Here is a 24281-nt window from a genome sequence, read left to right as displayed (position 1 = left end):
TCTGTATCTAACCCGTGCTGTACCTGCCCTGGGAGTGTTTGATGGGACAGTTTAGAGGGAGCTTTACTCTGCATCTAACCCGTGCTGTACCTGCCCTGGGAGTGTTTGATGGGACAGTGTGGAGGGAGCTTTACTCTGTATCTGACCCGTGCTGTACCTGCCCTGGGAGTGTTTGATGGGACAGTGTAGAGAGAGCTTTACTCTGTATCTAACGCATGCTGTACCTGCCCTGGGAGTGTTTGATGGGCCAGTGTAGAGGGAGCTTTACTCTGTATCTAACCCCTGCTGTACCTGCCCTGGGAGTTTGATGGGACAGTATAGAGGGAGCTTTACTCTGTATCTAACCCGTGCTGTACCTGCCCTGGGAGTGTGTGATGGGACAGTGTAGAGGGAGCTTTACTCTGTATCTAACCCGTGCTGTACCTGCCCTGGGAGTTTTTGATGGGACAGTGTAGAGGGAGCTTTACTCTGTATCTAACCCGTGCTGTACCTGCCCTGGGAGTGTTTGATGGGACAGTGTAGAGGCAGCTTTACTCTGTATCTAACCCGTGCTGTACCTGCCCTGGGAGTGTTTGATGGGACAGTGTAGAGGGAGCATTACTCTGATTCTAAGCCATGCTGTAACTGCCCTGGGAGTGTTTGATGGGCAGTGTAGAGGGAGCTTTACTCTGTATCTAATCCGTGCTGTACCTGCCCTGGGAGTGTTTGATGGGACAGTGTAGATGGAGCTTTACTCTGAATCTAACCCGTGCTGTACCTGCCCTGGGAGTGTTTGATGGGCAGTGTAGAGGGAGCTTTACTCTGTATCTAACCCGTGCTGTACCTGCCCTGGGAGTGTTTGATGGGACAGTGTAGAGGGTGCTTTACTCTGTATCTAACCCGTACTGTACCTGCCCTGGGAGTGTTTGATGGGGCAGTGTAGAGGAAGCTTTACTCTGTATCTAACCCGTACTGTACCTGCCCTGGGAGTGTTTGATGGGACAGTGGAGAGGGAGCTTTACTCTGTATCTATCCCGCGCTGTACCTGCTCTGGGAGTATTTGATGGGACAGTGTAGAGGGAGCTTTACTCTGTATCAAACCCGTGCTGTACCAACCCTGGGAGTGTTTGATGGGACAGTGTAGAGGGAGCTTTACTCTGTATCTAACCCGTGTTGCACCTGCCCTGGGAGTGTTTGATGGGACAGTGTAGAGGGAGCTTTACTCTGCATCTAACCTGTGCTCTACCTGCCCTGGGAGTGTTTGACAGGACAGTGTAGAGGGAGCTTTACTCTGTATCAAACCTGTGCTGTACCTACCCTGGGAGTGTTTGATGGGACAGTGTAGAAGGAGCTTTACTCTGTATCTAACCCGTGTTGCACCTGCCCTGGGAGTGTTTGATGGGACAGTGTAGAGGGAGTTTTACTCTGTATCTAACCCGTGCTGTACCTGCCCTGGGAGTGTTTGATGGGACAGTGTAGAAGGAGCATTACTCTGTATCTAACCCGTGCTGTACCTGCCCTGGGAGTGTTTGATGGGACAGTTTAGATGGAGCTTTACTCTGTAACTAACCCGTGCTGTACCTGCCCTGGGAGTGTTTGATGGGACAGTGTAGAAGGAGCTTTACTCTGTATCTAATCCGTGCTGTACCTGCCCTGGGAGTGTTTGATGGGACAGTGTAGATGGAGCTTTACTCTGAATCTAACCCGTGCTGTACCTGCCCTGGGAGTGTTTGATGGGCAGTGCAGAGGGAGCTTTACTCTGTATCTAACCCGTGCTGTACCTGCCCTGGGAGTGTTTGATGGGACAGTGTAGAGGGGGCTTTACTCTGTATCTAACCCGTACTGTACCTGCCCTGGGAGTGTTTGATGGGACAGTGTAGAGGAAGCTTTACTCTGTATCTACCCCGTACTGTACCTGCCCTGGGTATGTTTGATGGGACAGTGTAGAGGGAGCTTTACTCTGTATCTAACCCGCGCTGTACCTGCTCTGGGAGTGTTTGATGGGACAGTGTAGATGGAGCTTTACTCTGTATCTAACCCGCGCTGTACCTGCCCTGGGAGTGTTTGATGGGGCAGTGTAGAGGGAGCTTTACTCTGTATCTAACCCGTGCTGTACCTGCCCTGGGAGTGTTTGATGGGACAGTGTAGAGGGAGCTTTACTCTGTATCTAACCCGTGCAGTACCTGCCCTGGGAGTGTTTGATGGGACAGTGTAGAGGGAGCTTTACTCTGTATCAAACCCGTGCTGTACCAACCCTGGGAGTGTTTGATGGGACAGTGTAGAGGGAGCTTTACTCTGTATCTAACCCGTGTTGCACCTGCCCTGGGAGTGTTTGATGGGACAGTGTAGAGGGAGTTTTACTCTGTATCTAACCCGTGCTGTACCTGCCCTGGGAGTGTTTGATGGGACAGTGTAGAGGGAGCTTTACTCTGTATCTAACCCGTGCTGTACCTGCCCTGGGAGTGTTTGATGGGACAGTGTAGAGGGAGCTTTATTCTGATTCTAACCTGTGCTGTACCTGCCCTGGGAGTGTCTGATGGGACAGTGTAGATGGAGCTTTACTCTGTATCTAACCCGTGCTGTACCTGCAGTGGGAGTGTTTGATGGGCAGTGTAGAGAGAGATTTACTCTGTATCTAACCCGCGCTGTACCTGCCCTGGGAGTGTTTGATGGGCAGTGTAGAGGGAGCTTTACTCTGTATCTAACCCGTGCTGTACCTGCCCTGGGAGTGTTTGATGGGACAGTGTAGAGGCAGCTTTACTCTGTATCTAACCCGTGCTGTACCTGCCCTGGGAGTGTTTGATGGGACAGTGTAGAGGCAGCTTTACTCTGATTCTAACCTGTGCTGTACCTGCCCTGGGAGTGTCTGATGGGACAGTGTAGATGGAGCTTTACTCTGTATCTAACCCGTGCTGTACCTGCCCTGGGAGTGTTTGATGGGACAGTGTAGAGGGAGCTTTACTCTGTATCTAACCCGTGCTGTACCTGCCCTGGGAGTGTTTGATGGGAGAGTGCAGATGGAGCTTTACTCTGTATCTAACCCGTGCTGTACCTGCCCTAGGAGTGTTTGACGGGACAGTGCAGAGGGAGCTTTACTCTGTATGTAACCCGTGCTGTACCTGCCCTGGGAGTGTTTGATGGGCAGTGTAGATGGAGCTTTACTCTGTATCTGACCGGTGCTGTACCTGCCCTGGGAGTGTTTGATGGGACAGTGTAGAGGGAGCTTTACTCTGTATCTAACCCGTGCTGCAACTGCCCTGGGAGTGTTTGATGGGCAGTGTAGAGGGAGCTTTACTCTGTATCTAATCCGTGCTGTACCTGCCCTGGGGGTGTTTGATGGGACAGTGTAGATGGAGCTTTACTCTGAATCTAACCCGTGCTGTACCTGCCCTGGGAGTGTTTGCTGGGCAGTGTAGAGGGAGCTTTACTCTGTATCTAACCCGTGCTGTACCTGCCCTGGGAGTGTTTGATGGGACACTGTAGAGGAAGCTTTACTCTGTATCTAACCCGTACTGTACCTGCCCTGGGAGTGTTTGATGGGACAGTGTAGAGGGAGCTTTACTCTGTACCTAACCCGCGCTGTACCTGCTCTGGGAGTGTTTGATGCGACAGTGTAGATGGAGCTTTACTCTGTATCTAACCCGCGCTGTACCTGCCCTGGGAGTGTTTGATGGGACAGTGTAGAGGGAGCTTTACTCTGTATCTAACCCGCGCTGTACCTGCCCTGGGAGTGTTTGATGGAACAGTGTAGAGGGAGCTTTACTCTGTATCTAACCCGTGCTGTAGCTGCCCTGGGAGTGTTTGATGGGACAGTGTCGAGGGAGCTTTACTCTGTATCTAACCCGTGCTGTACCTGCCCTGGGAGTGTTTGATGGGACAGTTTAGAGGGAGCTTTACTCTGCATCTAACCCGTGCTGTACCTGCCCTGGGAGTGTTTGATGGGACAGTGTGGAGGGAGCTTTACTCTGTATCTGACCCGTGCTGTACCTGCCCTGGGAGTGTTTGATGGGACAGTGTAGAGAGAGCTTTACTCTGTATCTAACGCATGCTGTACCTGCCCTGGGAGTGTTTGATGGGCCAGTGTAGAGGGAGCTTTACTCTGTATCTAACCCCTGCTGTACCTGCCCTGGGAGTTTGATGGGACAGTATAGAGGGAGCTTTACTCTGTATCTAACCCGTGCTGTACCTGCCCTGGGAGTGTGTGATGGGACAGTGTAGAGGGAGCTTTACTCTGTATCTAACCCGTGCTGTACCTGCCCTGGGAGTTTTTGATGGGACAGTGTAGAGGGAGCTTTACTCTGTATCTAACCCGTGCTGTACCTGCCCTGGGAGTGTTTGATGGGACAGTGTAGAGGCAGCTTTACTCTGTATCTAACCCGTGCTGTACCTGCCCTGGGAGTGTTTGATGGGACAGTGTAGAGGGAGCATTACTCTGATTCTAAGCCATGCTGTAACTGCCCTGGGAGTGTTTGATGGGCAATGTAGAGGGAGCTTTACTCTGTATCTAATCCGTGCTGTACCTGCCCTGGGAGTGTTTGATGGGACAGTGTAGATGGAGCTTTACTCTGAATCTAACCCGTGCTGTAACTGCCCTGGGAGTGTTTGATGGGCAGTGTAGAGGGAGCTTTACTCTGTATCTAACCCGTGCTGTACCTGCCCTGGGAGTGTTTGATGGGACAGTGTAGAGGGTGCTTTACTCTGTATCTAACCCGTACTGTACCTGCCCTGGGAGTGTTTGATGGGGCAGTGTAGAGGAAGTTTTACTCTGTATCTAACCCGTACTGTACCTGCCCTGGGAGTGTTTGATGGGACAGTGGAGAGGGAGCTTTACTCTGTATCTAACCCGCGCTGTACCTGCTCTGGGAGTGTTTGATGGGACAGTGTAGAGGGAGCTTTACTCTGTATCAAACCCGTGCTGTACCAACCCTGGGAGTGTTTGATGGGACAGTGTAGAGGGAGCTTTACTCTGTATCTAACCCGTGTTGCACCTGCCCTGGGAGTGTTTGATGGGACAGTGTAGAGGGAGCTTTACTCTGCATCTAACCTGTGCTCTACCTGCCCTGGGAGTGTTTGACAGGACAGTGTAGAGGGAGCTTTACTCTGTATCAAACCTGTGCTGTACCTACCCTGGGAGTGTTTGATGGGACAGTGTAGAAGGAGCTTTACTCTGTATCTAACCCGTGTTGCACCTGCCCTGGGAGTGTTTGATGGGACAGTGTAGAGGGAGTTTTACTCTGTATCTAACCCGTGCTGTACCTGCCCTGGGAGTGTTTGATGGGACAGTGTAGAAGGAGCATTACTCTGTATCTAACCCGTGCTGTACCTGCCCTGGGAGTGTTTGATGGGACAGTTTAGATGGAGCTTTACTCTGTAACTAACCCGTGCTGTACCTGCCCTGGGAGTGTTTGATGGGACAGTGTAGAAGGAGCTTTACTCTGTATCTAATCCGTGCTGTACCTGCCCTGGGAGTGTTTGATGGGACAGTGTAGATGGAGCTTTACTCTGAATCTAACCCGTGCTGTACCTGCCCTGGGAGTGTTTGATGGGCAGTGCAGAGGGAGCTTTACTCTGTATCTAACCCGTGCTGTACCTGCCCTGGGAGTGTTTGATGGGACAGTGTAGAGGGGGCTTTACTCTGTATCTAACCCGTACTGTACCTGCCCTGGGAGTGTTTGATGGGACAGTGTAGATGGAGCTTTACTCTGTATCTAACCCGCGCTGTACCTGCCCTGGGAGTGTTTGATGGGACAGTGTAGAGGGAGCTTTACTCTGTATCTAACCCGTGCTGTACCTGCCCTGGGAGTGTTTGATGGGACAGTGTAGAGGGAGCTTTACTCTGTATCTAACCCGTGCAGTACCTGCCCTGGGAGTGTTTGATGGGACAGTGTAGAGGGAGCTTTACTCTGTATCAAACCCGTGCTGTACCAACCCTGGGAGTGTTTGATGGGACAGTGTAGAGGGAGCTTTACTCTGTATCTAACCCGTGTTGCACCTGCCCTGGGAGTGTTTGATGGGACAGTGTAGAGGGAGTTTTACTCTGTATCTAACCCGTGCTGTACCTGCCCTGGGAGTGTTTGATGGGACAGTGTAGAAGGAGCATTACTCTGTATCTAACCCGTGCTGTACCTGCCCTGGGAGTGTTTGATGGGACAGTGTAGATGGAGCTTTACTCTGTAACTAACCCGTGCTGTACCTGCCCTGGGAGTGTTTGATGGGACAGTGTAGAAGGAGCTTTACTCTGTATCTAACCCGTGCTGTACCTGCCCTGGGAGTGTTTGATGGGACAGTGTAGAGGGAGCTTTACTCTGTATCTAACCCGTGCTGTACCTGCCCTGGGAGTGTTTGATGGGAGAGTGTAGAGGGAGCTTTACTCTGTATCTAACCCGTGCTGTACCTGCCCTGGGAGTGTGTGATGGGACAGTGTAGAGGGAGCTTTACTCTGTATCTAACCCGTGCTGTACCTGCCCTGGGAGTTTTTGATGGGACAGTGTAGAGGGAGCTTTACTCTGTATCTAACCCGTGCTGTACCTGCCCTGGGAGTGTTTGATGGGCAGTGTAGAGGGAGTTTTACTCTGTATCTAACCCGTGCTGTACCTGCACTGGGAGTGTTTGATGGGCAGTGTAGAGGGAGATTTACTCTGTATCTAACCCGCGCTGTACCTGCCCTGGGAGTGTTTGATGGGCAGTGTAGAGGGAGCTTTACTCTGTATCTAACCCGTGCTGTACCTGCCCTGGGAGTGTTTGATGGGACAGTGTAGAGGCAGCTTTACTCTGTATCTAACCCGTGCTGTACCTGCCCTGGGAGTGTTTGATGGGACAGTGTAGAGGGAGCATTACTCTGATTCTAACCCGTGCTGTAACTGCCCTGGGAGTGTTTGATGGGCAGTGTAGAGGGAGCTTTACTCTGTATCTAATCCGTGCTGTACCTGCCCTGGGAGTGTTTGATGGGACAGTGTAGATGGAGCTTTACTCTGAATCTAACCCGTGCTGTACCTGCCCTGGGAGTGTTTGATGGGCAGTGTAGAGGGAGCTTTACTCTGTATCTAACCCGTGCTGTACCTGCCCTGGCAGTGTTTGATGGGACAGTGTAGAGGGTGCTTTACTCTGTATCTAACCCGTACTGTACCTGCCCTGGGAGTGTTTGATGGGGCAGTGTAGAGGAAGCTTTACTCTGTATCTAACCCGTACTGTACCTGCCCTGGGAGTGTTTGATGGGACAGTGTAGAGGGAGCTTTACTCTGTATCTAACCCGCGCTCTACCTGCTCTGGGAGTGTTTGATGGGACAGTGTAGAGGGAGCTTTACTCTGTATCAAACCCGTGCTGTACCAAACCTGGGAGTGTTTGATGGGACAGTGTAGAGGGAGCTTTACTCTGTATCTAACCCGTGTTGCACCTGCCCTGGGAGTGTTTGATGGGACAGTGCAGAGGGAGCTTTACTCTGAATCTAACCCGTGCTGTACCTGCCCTGGGAGTGTTTGATGGGCAGTGCAGAGGGAGCTTTACTCTGTATCTAACCCGTGCTCTACCTGCCCTGGGAGTGTTTGATGGGACAGTGTAGAGGGAGCATTACTCTGATTCTAACCCGTGCTGTAACTGCCCTGGGAGTGTTTGATGGGCAGTGTAGAGGGAGCTTTACTCTGCATCTAATCCGTGCTGTACCTGCCCTGGGAGTGTTTGATGGGACAGTGTAGATGGAGCTTTACTCTGAATCTAACCCGTGCTGTACCTGCCCTGGGAGTGTTTGATGGGCAGTGTAGAGGGAGCTTTACTCTGTATCTAACCCGTGCTGTACCTGCCCTGGCAGTGTTTGATGGGACAGTGTAGAGGGTGCTTTACTCTGTATCTAACCCGTACTGTACCTGCCCTGGGAGTGTTTGATGGGGCAGTGTAGAGGAAGCTTTACTCTGTATCTAACCCGTACTGTACCTGCCCTGGGAGTGTTTGATGGGACAGTGCAGAGGGAGCTTTACTCTGTATCTAACCCGCGCTGTACCTGCTCTGGGAGTGTTTGATGGGACAGTGTAGAGGGAGCTTTACTCTGTATCAAACCCGTGCTGTACCAACCCTGGGAGTGTGTGATGGGACAGTGTAGAGGGAGCTTTACTCTGTATCTAACCCGTATTGCACCTGCCCTGGGAGTGTTTGATGGGACAGTGTAGAGGGAGCTTTACTCTGCATCTAACCTGTGCTCTACCTGCCCTGGGAGTGTTTGACAGGACAGTATAGAGGGAGCTTTACTCTGTATCAAACCTGTGCTGTACCTACCCTGGGAGTGTTTGATGGGACAGTGTAGAAGGAGCTTTACTCTGTATCTAACCCGTGTTGCACCTGCCCTGGGAGTGTTTGATGGGACAGTGTAGAGGGAGTTTTACTCTGTATCTAACCCGTGCTGTACCTGCCCTGGGAGTGTTTGATGGGACAGTGTAGAAGGAGCATTACTCTGTATCTAACCCGTGCTGTACCTGCCCTGGGAGTGTTTGATGGGACAGTGTAGATGGAGCTTTACTCTGTAACTAACCCGTGCTGTACCTGCCCTGGGAGTGTTTGATGGGACAGTGTAGAAGGAGCTTTACTCTGTATCTAACCCGTGCTGTACCTGCCCTGGGAGTGTTTGATGGGACAGTGTAGAGGGAGCTTTACTCTGTATCTAACCCGTGCTGTACCTGCCCTGGGAGTGTTTGATGGGACAGTGTAGAGGGAGCTTTACTCTGTATCTAACCCGTGCTGTACCTGCCCTGGGAGCGTGTGATGGGACAGTGTAGAGGGAGCTTTACTCTGTATCTAACCCGCGCTGTACCTGCCCTGGGAGTGTTTGATGGGCAGTGTAGAGGGAGCTTTACTCTGTATCTAACCCGTGCTGTACCTGCCCTGGGAGTGTTTGATGGGACAGTGTAGAGGCAGCTTTACTCTGTATCTAACCCGTGCTGTACCTGCCCTGGGAGTGTTTGATGGGACAGTGTAGAGGGAGCATTACTCTGATTCTAACCCGTGCTGTAACTGCCCTGGGAGTGTTTGATGGGCAGTGTAGAGGGAGCTTTACTCTGTATCTAATCCGTGCTGTACCTGCCCTGGGAGTGTTTGATGGGACAGTGTAGATGGAGCATTACTCTGAATCTAACCCGTGCTGTACCTGCCCTGGGAGTGTTTGATGGGCAGTGTAGAGGGAGCTTTACTCTGTATCTAATCCGCGCTGTACCTGCCCTGGGAGTGTTTGATGGGACAGTGTAGAGGGAGCTTTACTCTGTATCTAACCCGCGCTGTACCTGCCCTGGGAGTGTTTGATGGGACAGTGTAGATGGAGCTTTACTCTGTATCTAACCCGTGCTGTACCTGCCCTGGGAGTGTTTGATCGCACAGTATAGAGGGAGCTTTACTCTGTATCAAACCCGTGCTGTACCTACCCTGGGAGTGTTTGATGGGACAGTGTAGAGGGAGCTTTACTCTGTATCTAACCCGTGTTGCACCTGCCCTGGGAGTGTTTGATGGGACAGTGTAGAGGGAGTTTTACTCTGTATCTAACCCGTGCTGTACCTGCCCTGGGAGTGTTTGATGGGACAGTGTAGAAGGAGCTTTACTCTGTATCTAAGCCGTGCTGTACCTGCCCTGGGAGTGTTTGATGGGACAGTGTAGATGGAGCTTTACTCTGTATCTAACCCGTGCTGTACCTGCCCTGGGAGTGTTTGATGGGACAGTGCAGAAGGAGCTTTACTCTGTATCTAACCCGTGCTGTACCTGCAGTGGGAGTGTTTGATGGGCAGTGCAGAGAGAGATTTACTCTGTATCTAACCCGCGCTGTACCTGCCCTGGGAGTGTTTGATGGGCAGTGTAGAGGGAGCTTTACTCTGTATCTAACCCGTGCTGTACCTGCCCTGGGAGTGTTTGATGGGACAGTGTAGAGGCAGCTTTACTCTGTATCTAACCCGTGCTGTACCTGCCCTGGGAGTGTTTGATTGGACAGTGTAGAGGGAGCTTTACTCTGATTCTAACCTGTGCTGTACCTGCCCTGGGAGTGTCTGATGGGACAGTGTCGATGGAGCTTTACTCTGTATCTAACCCGTGCTGTACCTGCCCTGGGAGTGTTTGATGAGACAGTGTAGAGGGAGCTTTACTCTGTATCTAACCCGTGCTGTACCTGCCCTGGGAGTGTTTGATGGGAGAGTGCAGATGGAGCTTTACTCTGTATCTAACCCGTGCTGTACCTGCCCTAGGAGTGTTTGACGGGACAGTGCAGAGGGAGCTTTACTCTGTATGTAACCCGTGCTGTACCTGCCCTGGGAGTGTTTGATGGGCAGTGTAGATGGAGCTTTACTCTGTATCTGACCGGTGCTGTACCTGCCCTGGGAGTGTTTGATGGGACAGTGTAGAGGGAGCTTTACTCTGTATCTAACCCGTGCTGTAACTGCCCTGGGAGTGTTTGATGGGCAGTGTAGAGGGAGCTTTACTCTGTATCTAATCCGTGCTGTACCTGCCCTGGGGGTGTTTGATGGGCAGTGTAGAGGGAGCTTTACTCTGTATCTAACCCGTGCTGTACCTGCCCTGGGAGTGTTTGATGGGACAGTGTAGAGGGTGCTTTACTCTGTATCTAACCCGTACTGTACCTGCCCTGGGAGTGTTTGATGGGACACTGTAGAGGAAGCTTTACTCTGTATCTAACCCGTACTGTACCTGCCCTGGGAGTGTTTGATGGGACAGTGTAGAGGGAGCTTTACTCTGTACCTAACCCGCGCTGTACCTGCTCTGGGAGTGTTTGATGCGACAGTGTAGATGGAGCTTTACTCTGTATCTAACCCGCGCTGTACCTGCCCTGGGAGTGTTTGATGGGACAGTGTAGAGGGAGCTTTACTCTGTATCTAACCCGCGCTGTACCTGCCCTGGGAGTGTTTGATGGAACAGTGTAGAGGGAGCTTTACTCTGTATCTAACCCGTGCTGTACCTGCCCTGGGAGTGTTTGATGGGACAGTGTCGAGGGAGCTTTACTCTGCATCTAACCCGTGCTGTACCTGCCCTGGGAGTGTTTGATGGGACAGTTTAGAGGGAGCTTTACTCTGCATCTAACCCGTGCTGTACCTGCCCTGGGAGTGTTTGATGGGACAGTGTAGAGGGAGCTTTACTCTGTATCTAACCCGTGCTGTACCTGCCCTGGGAGTGTTTGATGGGACAGTGTAGAGAGAGCTTTACTCTGTATCTAACGCATGCTGTACCTGCCCTGGGAGTGTTTGATGGGCCAGTGTAGAGGGAGCTTTACTCTGTATCTCACCCCTGCTGTACCTGCCCTGGGAGTTTGATGGGACAGTGTAGAGGGAGCTTTACTCTGTATCTAACCCGTGCTGTACCTGCCCTGGGAGTGTTTGATGGGACAGTGTAGAGGGAGCTTTACTCTGTATCTAACCCCTGCTGTTCCTGCCCTGGGAGTGTTTGATGGGACAGTGTAGAGGGAGCTTTACTCTGTATCTAACCCGTGCTGTATCTGCCCCTGTAGTGTTTGATGGGGACAGTGTAGATGGAGCTTTACTCTGTATCTAACCCGTGCTGTACCTGCCCTGGGAATGTTTGATGGGACAGTGTAGATGGAGCTTTACTATGTATCTAACCCGTGCTGTACCTGCCCTGGGAGTGTTTGATGTGACAGTGTAGAGGGAGCTTTACTCTGTATCTAACCCGTGCTGTACCTGCCCTGGGAGTGTTTGATGGGCAGTGTAGAGGGAGCTTTACTCTGTATCTAACCCGTGCTGTACCTGCCCTGGGAGTGTGTGATGGGACAGTGTAGAGGGAGCTTTACTCTGTATCTAACCCGTGCTGTACCTGCCCTGGGAGTTTTTGATGGGACAGTGTAGAGGGAGCTTTACTCTGTATCTAACCCGTGCTGTACCTGCCCTGGGAGTGTTTGATGGGCAGTGTAGAGGGAGTTTTACTCTGTATCTAACCCGTGCTGTACCTGCACTGGGAGTGTTTGATGGGCAGTGTCGAGGGAGATTTACTCTGTATCTAACCCGCGCTGTACCTGCCCTGGGAGTGTTTGATGGGCAGTGTAGAGGGAGCTTTACTCTGTATCTAACCCGTGCTGTACCTGCCCTGGGAGTGTTTGATGGGCAGTGTAGAGGGAGCTTTACTCTGTATCTAATCCGTGCTGTACCTGCCCTGGGGGTGTTTGATGGGACAGTGTAGATGGAGCTTTACTCTGAATCTAACCCGTGCTGTACCTGCCCTGGGAGTGTTTGATGGGCAGTGTAGAGGGAGCTTTACTCTGTATCTAACCCGTGCTGTACCTGCCCTGGGAGTGTTTGATGGGACAGTGTAGAGGGTGCTTTACTCTGTATCTAACCCGTACTGTACCTGCCCTGGGAGTGTTTGATGGGACACTGTAGAGGAAGCTTTACTCTGTATCTAACCCGTACTGTACCTGCCCTGGGAGTGTTTGATGGGACAGTGTAGAGGGAGCTTTACTCTGTATCTAACCCGCGCTGTACCTGCTCTGGGAGTGTTTGATGCGACAGTGTAGATGGAGCTTTACTCTGTATCTAACCCGCGCTGTACCTGCCCTGGGAGTGTTTGATGGAACAGTGTAGAGGGAGCTTTACTCTGTATCTAACCCGTGCTGTACCTGCCCTGGGAGTGTTTGATGGGACAGTGTTGAGGGAGCTTTACTCTGTATCTAACCCGTGCTGTACCTGCCCTGGGAGTGTTTGATGGGACAGTTTAGAGGGAGCTTTACTCTGCATCTAACCCGTGCTGTACCTGCCCTGGGAGTGTTTGATGGGACAGTGTAGAGGGAGCTTTACTCTGTATCTCACCCGTGCTGTACCTGCCCTGGGAGTGTTTGATGGGACAGTGTAGAGAGAGCTTTACTCTGTATCTAACGCATGCTGTACCTGCCCTGGGAGTGTTTGATGGGCCAGTGTAGAGGGAGCTTTACTCTGTATCTAACCCCTGCTGTACCTGCCCTGGGAGTTTGATGGGACAGTGTAGAGGGAGCTTTACTCTGTATCTAACCCATGCTGTACCTGCCCTGGGAGTGTTTGATGGGCCAGTGTAGAGGGAGCTTTACTCTGTATCTAACCCCTGCTGTACCTGCCCTGGGAGTTTGATGGGACAGTGTAGAGGGAGCTTTACTCTGTATCTAACCCGTACTGTACCTGCCCTGGGAGTGTTTGATGGGACAGTGCAGAGGGAGCTTTACTCTGTATCTAACCCGCGCTGTACCTGCTCTGGGAGTGTTTGATGGGACAGTGTAGAGGGAGCTTTACTCTGTATCAAACCCGTGCTGTACCAACCCTGGGAGTGTGTGATGGGACAGTGTAGAGGGAGCTTTACTCTGTATCTAACCCGTATTGCACCTGCCCTGGGAGTGTTTGATGGGACAGTGTAGAGGGAGCTTTACTCTGCATCTAACCTGTGCTCTACCTGCCCTGGGAGTGTTTGACAGGACAGTATAGAGGGAGCTTTACTCTGTATCAAACCTGTGCTGTACCTACCCTGGGAGTGTTTGATGGGACAGTGTAGAAGGAGCTTTACTCTGTATCTAACCCGTGTTGCACCTGCCCTGGGAGTGTTTGATGGGACAGTGTAGAGGGAGTTTTACTCTGTATCTAACCCGTGCTGTACCTGCCCTGGGAGTGTTTGATGGGACAGTGTAGAAGGAGCATTACTCTGTATCTAACCCGTGCTGTACCTGCCCTGGGAGTGTTTGATGGGACAGTGTAGATGGAGCTTTACTCTGTAACTAACCCGTGCTGTACCTGCCCTGGGAGTGTTTGATGGGACAGTGTAGAAGGAGCTTTACTCTGTATCTAACCAGTGCTGTACCTGCCCTGGGAGTGTTTGATGGGACAGTGTAGAGGGAGCTTTACTCTGTATCTAACCCGTGCTGTACCTGCCCTGGGAGTGTTTGATGGGACAGTGTAGAGGGAGCTTTACTCTGTATCTAACCCGTGCTGTACCTGCCCTGGGAGCGTGTGATGGGACAGTGTAGAGGGAGCTTTACTCTGTATCTAACCCGCGCTGTACCTGCCCTGGGAGTGTTTGATGGGCAGTGTAGAGGGAGCTTTACTCTGTATCTAACCCGTGCTGTACCTGCCCTGGGAGTGTTTGATGGGACAGTGTAGAGGCAGCTTTACTCTGTATCTAACCCGTGCTGTACCTGCCCTGGGAGTGTTTGATGGGACAGTGTAGAGGGAGCATTACTCTGATTCTAACCCGTGCTGTAACTGCCCTGGGAGTGTTTGATGGGCAGTGTAGAGGGAGCTTTACTCTGTATCTAATCCGTGCTGTACCTGCCCTGGGAGTGTTTGATGGGACAGTGTAGATGGAGCATTACTCTGAATCTAACCCGTGCTGTACCTGCCCTGGGAGTGTTTGATGGGCAGTGTAGAGGGAGCTTTACTCTGTATCTAATCCGCGCTGTACCTGCCCTGGGAGTGTTTGATGGGACAGTGTAGAGGGAGCTTTACTCTGTATCTAACCCGCGCTGTACCTGCCCTGGGAGTGTTTGATGGGACAGTGTAGATGGAGCTTTACTCTGTATCTAACCCGTGCTGTACCTGCCCTGGGAGTGTTTGATCGCACAGTATAGAGGGAGCTTTACTCTGTATCAAACCCGTGCTGTACCTACCCTGGGAGTGTTTGATGGGACAGTGTAGAGGGAGCTTTACTCTGTATCTAACCCGTGTTGCACCTGCCCTGGGAGTGTTTGATGGGACAGTGTAGAGGGAGTTTTACTCTGTATCTAACCCGTGCTGTACCTGCCCTGGGAGTGTTTGATGGGACAGTGTAGAAGGAGCTTTACTCTGTATCTAAGCCGTGCTGTACCTGCCCTGGGAGTGTTTGATGGGACAGTGTAGATGGAGCTTTACTCTGTATCTAACCCGTGCTGTACCTGCCCTGGGAGTGTTTGATGGGACAGTGCAGAAGGAGCTTTACTCTGTATCTAACCCGTGCTGTACCTGCAGTGGGAGTGTTTGATGGGCAGTGCAGAGAGAGATTTACTCTGTATCTAACCCGCGCTGTACCTGCCCTGGGAGTGTTTGATGGGCAGTGTAGAGGGAGCTTTACTCTGTATCTAACCCGTGCTGTACCTGCCCTGGGAGTGTTTGATGGGACAGTGTAGAGGCAGCTTTACTCTGTATCTAACCCGTGCTGTACCTGCCCTGGGAGTGTTTGATTGGACAGTGTAGAGGGAGCTTTACTCTGATTCTAACCTGTGCTGTACCTGCCCTGGGAGTGTCTGATGGGACAGTGTCGATGGAGCTTTACTCTGTATCTAACCCGTGCTGTACCTGCCCTGGGAGTGTTTGATGGGACAGTGTAGAGGGAGCTTTACTCTGTATCTAACCCGTGCTGTACCTGCCCTGGGAGTGTTTGATGGGAGAGTGCAGATGGAGCTTTACTCTGTATCTAACCCGTGCTGTACCTGCCCTAGGAGTGTTTGACGGGACAGTGCAGAGGGAGCTTTACTCTGTATGTAACCCGTGCTGTACCTGCCCTGGGAGTGTTTGATGGGCAGTGTAGATGGAGCTTTACTCTGTATCTGACCGGTGCTGTACCTGCCCTGGGAGTGTTTGATGGGACAGTGTAGAGGGAGCTTTACTCTGTATCTAACCCGTGCTGTAACTGCCCTGGGAGTGTTTGATGGGCAGTGTCGAGGGAGCTTTACTCTGTATCTAATCCGTGCTGTACCTGCCCTGGGGGTGTTTGATGGGACAGTGTAGATGGAGCTTTACTCTGAATCTAACCCGTGCTGTACCTGCCCTGGGAGTGTTTGATGGGCAGTGTAGAGGGAGCTTTACGCTGTATCTAACCCGCGCTGTACCTGCTCTGGGAGTGTTTGATGCGACAGTGTAGATGGAGCTTTACTCTGTATCTAACCCGCGCTGTACCTGCCCTGGGAGTGTTTGATGGGACAGTGTAGAGGGAGCTTTACTCTGTATCTAACCCGCGCTGTACCTGCCCTGGGAGTGTTTGATGGAACAGTGTAGAGGGAGCTTTACTCTGTATCTAACCCGTGCTGTACCTGCCCTGGGAGTGTTTGATGGGACAGTGTTGAGGGAGATTTACTCTGTATCTAACCCGTGCTGTACCTGCCCTGGGAGTGTTTGATGGGACAGTTTAGAGGGAGCTTTACTCTGCATCTAACCCGTGCTGTACCTGCCCTGGGAGTGTTTGATGGGACAGTGTAGAGGGAGCTTTACTCTGTATCTAACCCGTGCTGTACCTGCCCTGGGAGTGTTTGATGGGACAGTGTAGAGGGTGCTTTACTCTGTATCTAACCCGTACTGTACCTGCCCTGGGAGTGTTTGATGGGACACTGTAGAGGAAGCTTTACTCTGTATCTAACCCGTACTGTACCTGCCCTGGGAGTGTTTGATGGGACAGTGTAGAGGGAGCTTTACTCTGTATCTAACCCGCGCTGTACCTGCTCTGGGAGTGTTTGATGCGACAGTGTAGATGGAGCTTTACTCTGTATCTAACCCGCGCTGTACCTGCCCTGGGAGTGTTTGATGGGACAGTGTAGAGGGAGCTTTACCCTGTATCTAACCCGCGCTGTACCTGCCCTGGGAGTGTTTGATGGAACAGTGTAGAGGGAGCTTTACTCTGTATCTAACCCGTGCTGTACCTGCCCTGGGAGTGTTTGATGGGACAGTGTTGAGGGAGCTTTACTCTGTATCTAACCCGTGCTGTACCTGCCCTGGGAGTGTTTGATGGGACAGTTTAGAGGGAGCTTTACTCTGCATCTAACCCGTGCTGTACCTGCCCTGGGAGTGTTTGATGGGACAGTGTAGAGGGAGCTTTACTCTGTATCTCACCCGTGCTGTACCTGCCCTGGGAGTGTTTGATGGGACAGTGTAGAGAGAGCTTTACTCTGTATCTAACGCATGCTGTACCTGCCCTGGGAGTGTTTGATGGGCCAGTGTAGAGGGAGCTTTACTCTGTATCTAACCCCTGCTGTACCTGCCCTGGGAGTTTGATGGGACAGTGTAGAGGGAGCTTTACTCTGTATCTAACCCGTGCTGTACCTGCCCTGGGAGTGTTTGATGGGACAGTGTAGAGGGAGCTTTACTCTGTATCTAACCACTGCTGTTCCTGCCCTGGGAGTGTTTGATGGGACAGTGTAGAGGGAGCTTTACTCTGTATCTAACCCGTGCTGTACCTGCCCTGGGAGTGTTTGATGTGACAGTGTAGAGGGAGCTTTACTCTGTATCTAACCCGTGCTGTACCTGCCCTGGGAGTGTTTGATGGGACAGTGTAGAGGGAGATTTACTCTGTATCTAACCCGTGCTGTACCTGCCCTGGGAGTGTTTGATGTGACAGTGTAGATAGAGCTTTACTCTGTGTCTAACCTGTGCTGTGCCTGCCCTGGGAGTCTTTGATGGGACAGTGTAGAGGGAGCTTTACTCTGTATCTAACCCGCGCTGTACCTGCTCTGGGAGTGTTTGATGCGACAGTGTAGATGGAGCTTTACTCTGTATCTAACCCGCGCTGTACCTGCCCTGGGAGTGTTTGATGGGACAGTGTAGAGGGAGCTTTACTCTGTATCTAACCCGCGCTGTACCTGCCCTGGGAGTGTTTGATGGAACAGTGTAGAGGGAGCTTTACTCTGTATCTAACCCGTGCTGTACCTGCCCTGGGAGTGTTTGATGGGACAGTGTCGAGGGAGCTTTACTCTGTATCTAACCCGTGCTGTACCTGCCCTGGGAGTGTTTGATGGGACAGTTTAGAGGGAGCTTTACTCTGCATCTAACCCGTGCTGTACCTGCCCTGGGAGTGTTTGATGGGACAGTGTAGAGGGAGCTTTACTCTGTATCTAACCCGTGCTGTACCTGCCCTGGGAGTGTTTGATGGGACAGTGTAGAGAGAGCTTTACTCTGTATCTAACGCATGCTGTACCTGCCCTGGGAGTGTTTGATGGGCCAGTGTAGAGGGAGCTTTACTCTGTATCTAAACCCTGCTGTACCTGCCCTGGGAGTTTGATGGGACAGTGTAGAGGGAGCTTTACTCTGTATCTAACCCGTGCTGTACCTGCCCTGGGAGTGTTTGATGGGACAGTGTAGAGGGAGCTTTACTCTGTATCTAACCCCTGCTGTTCCTGCCCTGGGAGTGTTTGATGGGACAGTGTAGAGGGAGCTTTACTCTGTATCTAACCCGTGCTGTATCTGCCCCTGTAGTGTTTGATGGGGACAGTGTAGATGGAGCTTTACTCTGTATCTAACCCGTGCTGTACCTGCCCTGGGAATGTTTGATGGGACAGTGTAGATGGAGCTTTACTCTGTATCTAACCCGTGCTGTACCTGCCCTGGGAGTGTTTGATGTGACAGTGTAGAGGGAGCTTTACTCTGTATCTAACCTGTGCTGTACCTGCCCTGGGAGTGTTTGATGGGCAGTGTAGAGGGAGCTTTACTCTGTATCTAACCCGTGCTGTACCTGCCCTGGGAGTGTGTGATGGGACAGTGTAGAGGGAGCTTTACTCTGTATCTAACCCGTGCTGTACCTGCCCTGGGAGTTTTTGATGGGACAGTGTAGAGGGAGCTTTACTCTGTATCTAACCCGTGCTGTACCTGCCCTGGGAGTGTTTGATGGGCAGTGTAGAGGGAGTTTTACTCTGTATCTAACCCGTGCTGTACCTGCACTGGGAGTGTTTGATGGGCAGTGTCGAGGGAGATTTACTCTGTATCTAACCCGCGCTGTAGCTGCCCTGGGAGTGTTTGATGGGCAGTGTAGAGGGAGCTTTACTCTGTATCTAACCCGTGCTGTACCTGCCCTGGGAGTGTTTGATGGGACAGTGTAGAGGCAGCTTTACTCTGTATCTAACCCGTGCTGTACCTGCCCTGGGAGTGTTTGATGGGACAGTGTAGAGGGAGCATTACTCTGATTCTAACCCGTGCTGTAACTGCCCTGGGAGTGTTTGATGGGCAGTGTAGAGGGAGCTTTACTCTGTATCTAATCCGTGCTGTACCTGCCCTGGGAGTGTTTGATGGGACAGTGTAGATGGAGCTTTACTCTGAATCTAACCCGTGCTGTACCTGCCCTGGGAGTGTTTGATGGGCAGTGTAGAGGGAGCTTTACTCTGTATCTAACCCGTGCTGTACCTGCCCTGGGAGTGTTTGATGGGACAGTGTAGAGGGTGCTTTACTCTGTATCTAACCCGTACTGTACCTGCCCTGGGAGTGTTTGATGGGGCAGTGTAGAGGAAGCTTTACTCTGTATCTAACCCGTACTGTACCTGCCCTGGGAGTGTTTGATGGGACAGTGTAGATGGAGTTTTACTCTGTATCTAACCCGTGCTGTACCTGCCCTGGGAGTGTTTGATGGGACAGTGTAGAGGGAGTTTTACTCTGTATCTAAGCCGTGCTGTACCTGCCCTGGGAGTGTTTGATGGGACAGTGTAGATGGAGCTTTACTCTGTATCTAACCCGTGCTGTACCTGCCCTGGGAGTGTTTGATGGGGCAGTGTAGAAGGAGCTTTACTCTGTATCTAACCCGTGCTGTACCTGCCCTGGGAGTGTTTGATGGGACAGTGTAGAGGGAGCTTTACTCTGTATCTAACCCGTGCTGTACCTGCCCTGGGAGTGTTTGATGGGACAGTGTAGAGGGAGCTTTACTCTGTATCTAATCCGTGCTGTACCTGCCCTGGGAGTGTTTGATGGGACAGTGTAGAGGGAGCTTTACTCTGTATCTAACCCCTGCTGTACCTGCCCTGGGAGTGTGTGATGGGACAGTGTAGAGGGAGCTTTACTCTGTATCTAACCCGTGCTGTACCTGCCCTGGGAGTCTTTGATGGGACAGTGTAGAGGGAGCTTTACTCTGTATCTAACCCGTGCTGTACCTGCCCTGGGAGTGTTTGATGGGCAGTGTAGAGGGAGTTTTACTCTGTATCTAACCCGTGCTGTACCTGCAGTGGGAGTGTTTGATGGGCAATGTAGAGAGAGATTTACTCTGTATCTAACCCGCGCTGTACCTGCCCTGGGAGTGTTTGATGGGCAGTGTAGAGGGAGCTTTACTCTGTATCTAACCCGTGCTGTACCTGCCCTGGGAGTGTTTGATGGGACAGTGTAGAGGCAGCTTTACTCTGTATCTAACCCGTGCTGTACCTGCCCTGGGAGTGTTTGATGGGACAGTGTAGAGGGAGCTTTACTCTGATTCTAACCTGTGCTGTACCTGCCCTGGGAGTGTCTGATGGGACAGTGTAGATGGAGCTTTACTCTGTATCTAACCCGTGCTGTACCTGCCCTGGGAGTGTTTGATGGGACAGTGTCGCGGGAGCTTTACTCTGTATCTAACCCGTGCTGTACCTGCCCTGGGAGTGTTTGATGGGAGAGTGCAGATGGAGCTTTACTCTGTATCTAACCCGTGCTGTACCTGCCCTAGGAGTGTTTGACGGGACAGTGCAGAGGGAGCTTTACTCTGTATGTAACCCGTGCTGTACCTGCCCTGGGAGTGTTTGATGGGCAGTGTAGATGGAGCTTTACTCTGTATCTGACCGGTGCTGTACCTGCCCTGGGAGTGTTTGATGGGACAGTGTAGAGGGAGCTTTACTCTGTATCTAACCCGTGCTGTAACTGCCCTGGGAGTGTTTGATGGGCAGTGTCGAGGGAGCTTTACTCTGTATCTAATCCGTGCTGTACCTGCCCTGGGGGTGTTTGATGGGACAGTGTAGATGGAGCTTTACTCTGAATCTAACCCGTGCTGTACCTGCCCTGGGAGTGTTTGATGGGCAGTGTAGAGGGAGTTTTACGCTGTATCTAACCCGCGCTGTACCTGCTCTGGGAGTGTTTGATGCGACAGTGTAGATGGAGCTTTACTCTGTATCTAACCCGCGCTGTACCTGCCCTGGGAGTGTTTGATGGGACAGTGTAGAGGGAGCTTTACTCTGTATCTAACCCGCGCTGTACCTGCCCTGGGAGTGTTTGATGGAACAGTGTAGAGGGAGCTTTACTCTGTATCTAACCCGTGCTGTACCTGCCCTGGGAGTGTTTGATGGGACAGTGTTGAGGGAGATTTACTCTGTATCTAACCCGTGCTGTACCTGCCCTGGGAGTGTTTGATGGGACAGTTTAGAGGGAGCTTTACTCTGCATCTAACCCGTGCTGTACCTGCCCTGGGAGTGTTTGATGGGACAGTGTAGAGAGAGCTTTACTCTGTATCTAACGCATGCTGTACCTGCCCTGGGAGTGTTTGATGGGCCAGTGTAGAGGGAGCTTTACTCTGTATCTAGCCCCTGCTGTACCTGCCCTGGGAGTTTGATGGGACAGTGTAGAGGGAGCTTTACTCTGTATCTAACCCGTGCTGTACCTGCCCTGGGAGTGTTTGATGGGACAGTGTAGAGGGAGCTTTACTCTGTATCTAACCCCTGCTGTTCCTGCCCTGGGAGTGTTTGATGGGACAGTGTAGAGGGAGCTTTACTCTGTATCTAACCCGTGCTGTACCTGCCCTGGGAGTGTTTGATGTGACAGTGTAGAGGGAGCTTTACTCTGTATCTAACCCGTGCTGTACCTGCCCTGGGAGTGTTTGATGGGACAGTGTAGAGGGAGATTTACTCTGTATCTAACCCGTGCTGTACCTGCCCTGGGAGTGTTTGATGTGACAGTGTAGATAGAGCTTTACTCTGTATCTAACCTGTGCTGTGCCTGCCCTGGGAGTCTTTGATGGGACAGTGTAGAGGGAGCTTTACTCTGTATCTAACCCGCGCTGTACCTGCTCTGGGTGTGTTTGATGCGACAGTGTAGATGGAGCTTTACTCTGTATCTAACCCGCGCTGTACCTGCCCTGGGAGTGTTTGATGGGACAGTGTAGAGGGAGCTTTACTCTGTATCTAACCCGTGCTGTACCTGCCCTGGGAGTGTTTGATGGGACAGTGTAGAGGGTGCTTTACTCTGTATCTAACCCGTACTGTACCTGCCCTGGGAGTGTTTGATGGGACACTGTAGAGGAAGCTTTACTCTGTATCTAACCCGTACTGTACCTGCCCTGGGAGTGTTTGATGGGACAGTGTAGAGGGAGCTTTACTCTGTATCTAACCCGCGCTGTACCTGCCCTGGGAGTGTTTGATGGGACAGTGTAGAGGGAGCTTTACTCTGTATCTAACCCGTGCTGTACCTGCCCTGGGAGTGTTTGATGGGACAGTGTAGAGAGAGCTTTACTCTGTATCTAACGCATGCTGTACCTGCCCTGGGAGTGTTTGATGGGCCAGTGTCGAGGGAGCTTTACTCTGTATCTAACCCCTGCTGTACCTGCCCTGGGAGTTTGATGGGACAGTGTAGAGGGAGCTTTACTCTGTATCTAACCCGTGCTGTACCTGCCCTGGGAGTGTTTGATGGGACAGTGTAGAGGGAGCTTTACTCTGTATCTAACCCCTGCTGTTCCTGCCCTGGGAGTGTTTGATGGGACAGTGTAGAGGGAGCTTTACTCTGCATCTAACCCGTGCTGTACCTGCCCTGGGAGTGTTTGATGGGACAGTGTAGAGGGAGCTTTACTCTGTATCTAACCCGTGCTGTACCTGCCCTGGGAGTGTTTGATGTGACAGTGTAGAGGGAGCTTTACTCTGTATCTAACCCGTGCTGTACCTGCCCTGGGAGTGTTTGATGGGACAGTGTAGAGGGAGATTTACTCTGTATCTAACCCGTGCTGTACCTGCCCTGGGAGTGTTTGATGTGACAGTGTAGAGGGAGCTTTACTCTGTATCTAACCCGTGCTGTACCTGCCCTGGGAGTGTTTGATGGGACAGTGTAGAGGGAGATTTACTCTGTATCTAACCCGTGCTGTACCTGCCCTGGGAGTGTTTGATGTGACAGTGTAGATAGAGCTTTACTCTGTATCTAACCTGTGCTGTGCCTGCCCTGGGAGTCTTTGATGGGACAGTGTAGAGGGACCATTCTCCAACTCTGTTTCTCTCCATCTTGATGAGCTGAAAATGTACTGACTGGAAAAATGAAGCATTCTTATATCAAAAAAAGTGCTGGAATATGAAATTGGAACTTACTCCAATCGACAGTGTGACCCTCGTCACGTGATTGACGGGCTTGTGGAGCAGGGCTGGGGGAAAAACGGAAGGAAGGGTGAGAGTTTTGAACAATCCAAGACAGTCTATCCACAGTCAATCCATCGCCCTTTTACACTCAAATTATTAGGTGTCAGCCGTTGCTCAGTTAGTATCTCTCTCTGCTCTGATTCGGAAGGTCGTGGGTTTGTGCCCACCACCCACTCTGGAGTCTCGAGCCCCCATAACCCAGGCCAACTCTCCCCAGGCTGCCAGTACCGAGGGAGCGCTGCACTGTCGGAGGCGGCGTCTTTCGTGATAAGACGTTAAACCCGAGGGCCCCGTCTGCCCTCTCCTGTGGACGTATAAGATCCCCCGGCCACTGTTGGAAGAAGAGCAGTGGGGGTAGTTCTCCCCGATGCCCAGGGCAATATTTAGCATTCAACCAAAGCGGATTATCTGCTCATTACTGTTGGTGGGAGCTTGCTGTGCGCAAAATGGCTGCCGCACTTCCCACATTGCAACAGTGACTACACTTCAAACTTCATTGGCTATGAAGCGCTTTGCGACATCCTGAGGTGGTGAAAGGCGCTACAGAAATGCAAGTCTTTCATTTTTTTCTTCCTCTCTCTTTCTCTCTCTCTCCTTTTGTTCTTGAAGGCCATTTAAGACTGTTACAAGAGTCATAAAGTTAGATCTTTTGAACTTCGTGTAGTTCTGACCTTCTATCTGTCACACAACAACATCAACTTGTATTTATATAGTGCCTTTACCATAGTAAAACCTCCCAAGGCCCTACACAGGTGTATTTTAAGTCAAAAAGTTTGACACCGATCCACATGAGGATAAATTAGGGCAGGTGACCAAAAGCTCGGTCAAAGAGGTAGGTTTTAAGGAGCGTCTTAAAGGAGGAGAGAAAGCTGGAGAGATTTAGGCAGGGAATTCCAGAGCTTAGGGCCGAGGCAACAGAAGGCACGGCCACCGATGGTTGAGCGATTATAATCAGGGATGCTCAAGAGGGCAGAATTAGAGGAGCGCAGATATCTCGGGGGATTGTGGAGCTGGAGGAGATTACAGAGATGCGCGGCCATGGAGTGATTTGAAAACAAGGATGAAAATTTTGAAATCGAGGCGCTGCTTAACCGGGAGCCAATGTAGGTCAGCGAGCACGGGGGGGTGATGGACGAGCGGGACTTGGTGCGAGTTAGGACACGGGCAGCCTAGTTTTGGATGACCTCAAGTTTACGTAGGGTGGAATGTGGGAGGCCAGCCAGGAGTGCGTTGGAATAGTCAAGTCTAGAGGTAACAAAGGCATGGATGAGGGGTTATAAGAAT

At 51.6% G+C, this 24281-nt stretch overlaps 1 protein-coding gene across 4 annotated transcripts in view; it reads right to left on the bottom strand.

Annotated features, from left to right (window-relative positions):
• The window catches only part of LOC147095467 (active breakpoint cluster region-related protein-like), a 334266-nt gene that overhangs the window by 237692 nt on the left and 72293 nt on the right, over positions 1–24281 (bottom strand). For all 4 annotated transcript variants that reach the window (XM_085974613.1, XM_085974616.1, XM_085974612.1 and 1 more), the window contains exon 7: positions 22950–23002. In XM_085974613.1, the coding sequence (XP_085830739.1) occupies positions 22950–23002 (53 nt within the window). The remainder of the gene's footprint in view (positions 1–22949; positions 23003–24281) is intronic.

This window comes from Somniosus microcephalus, unplaced genomic scaffold (genome assembly GCF_052327205.1).
Source record: "Somniosus microcephalus isolate GS21.2 unplaced genomic scaffold, FLI_Smic_1.0 unresolved_chr1, whole genome shotgun sequence".
NCBI lineage: Eukaryota > Metazoa > Chordata > Chondrichthyes > Squaliformes > Somniosidae > Somniosus > Somniosus microcephalus.
Note: the sequence above shows the minus strand (reverse complement) of the source record. Positions and strands in the feature narration are given on the sequence as shown.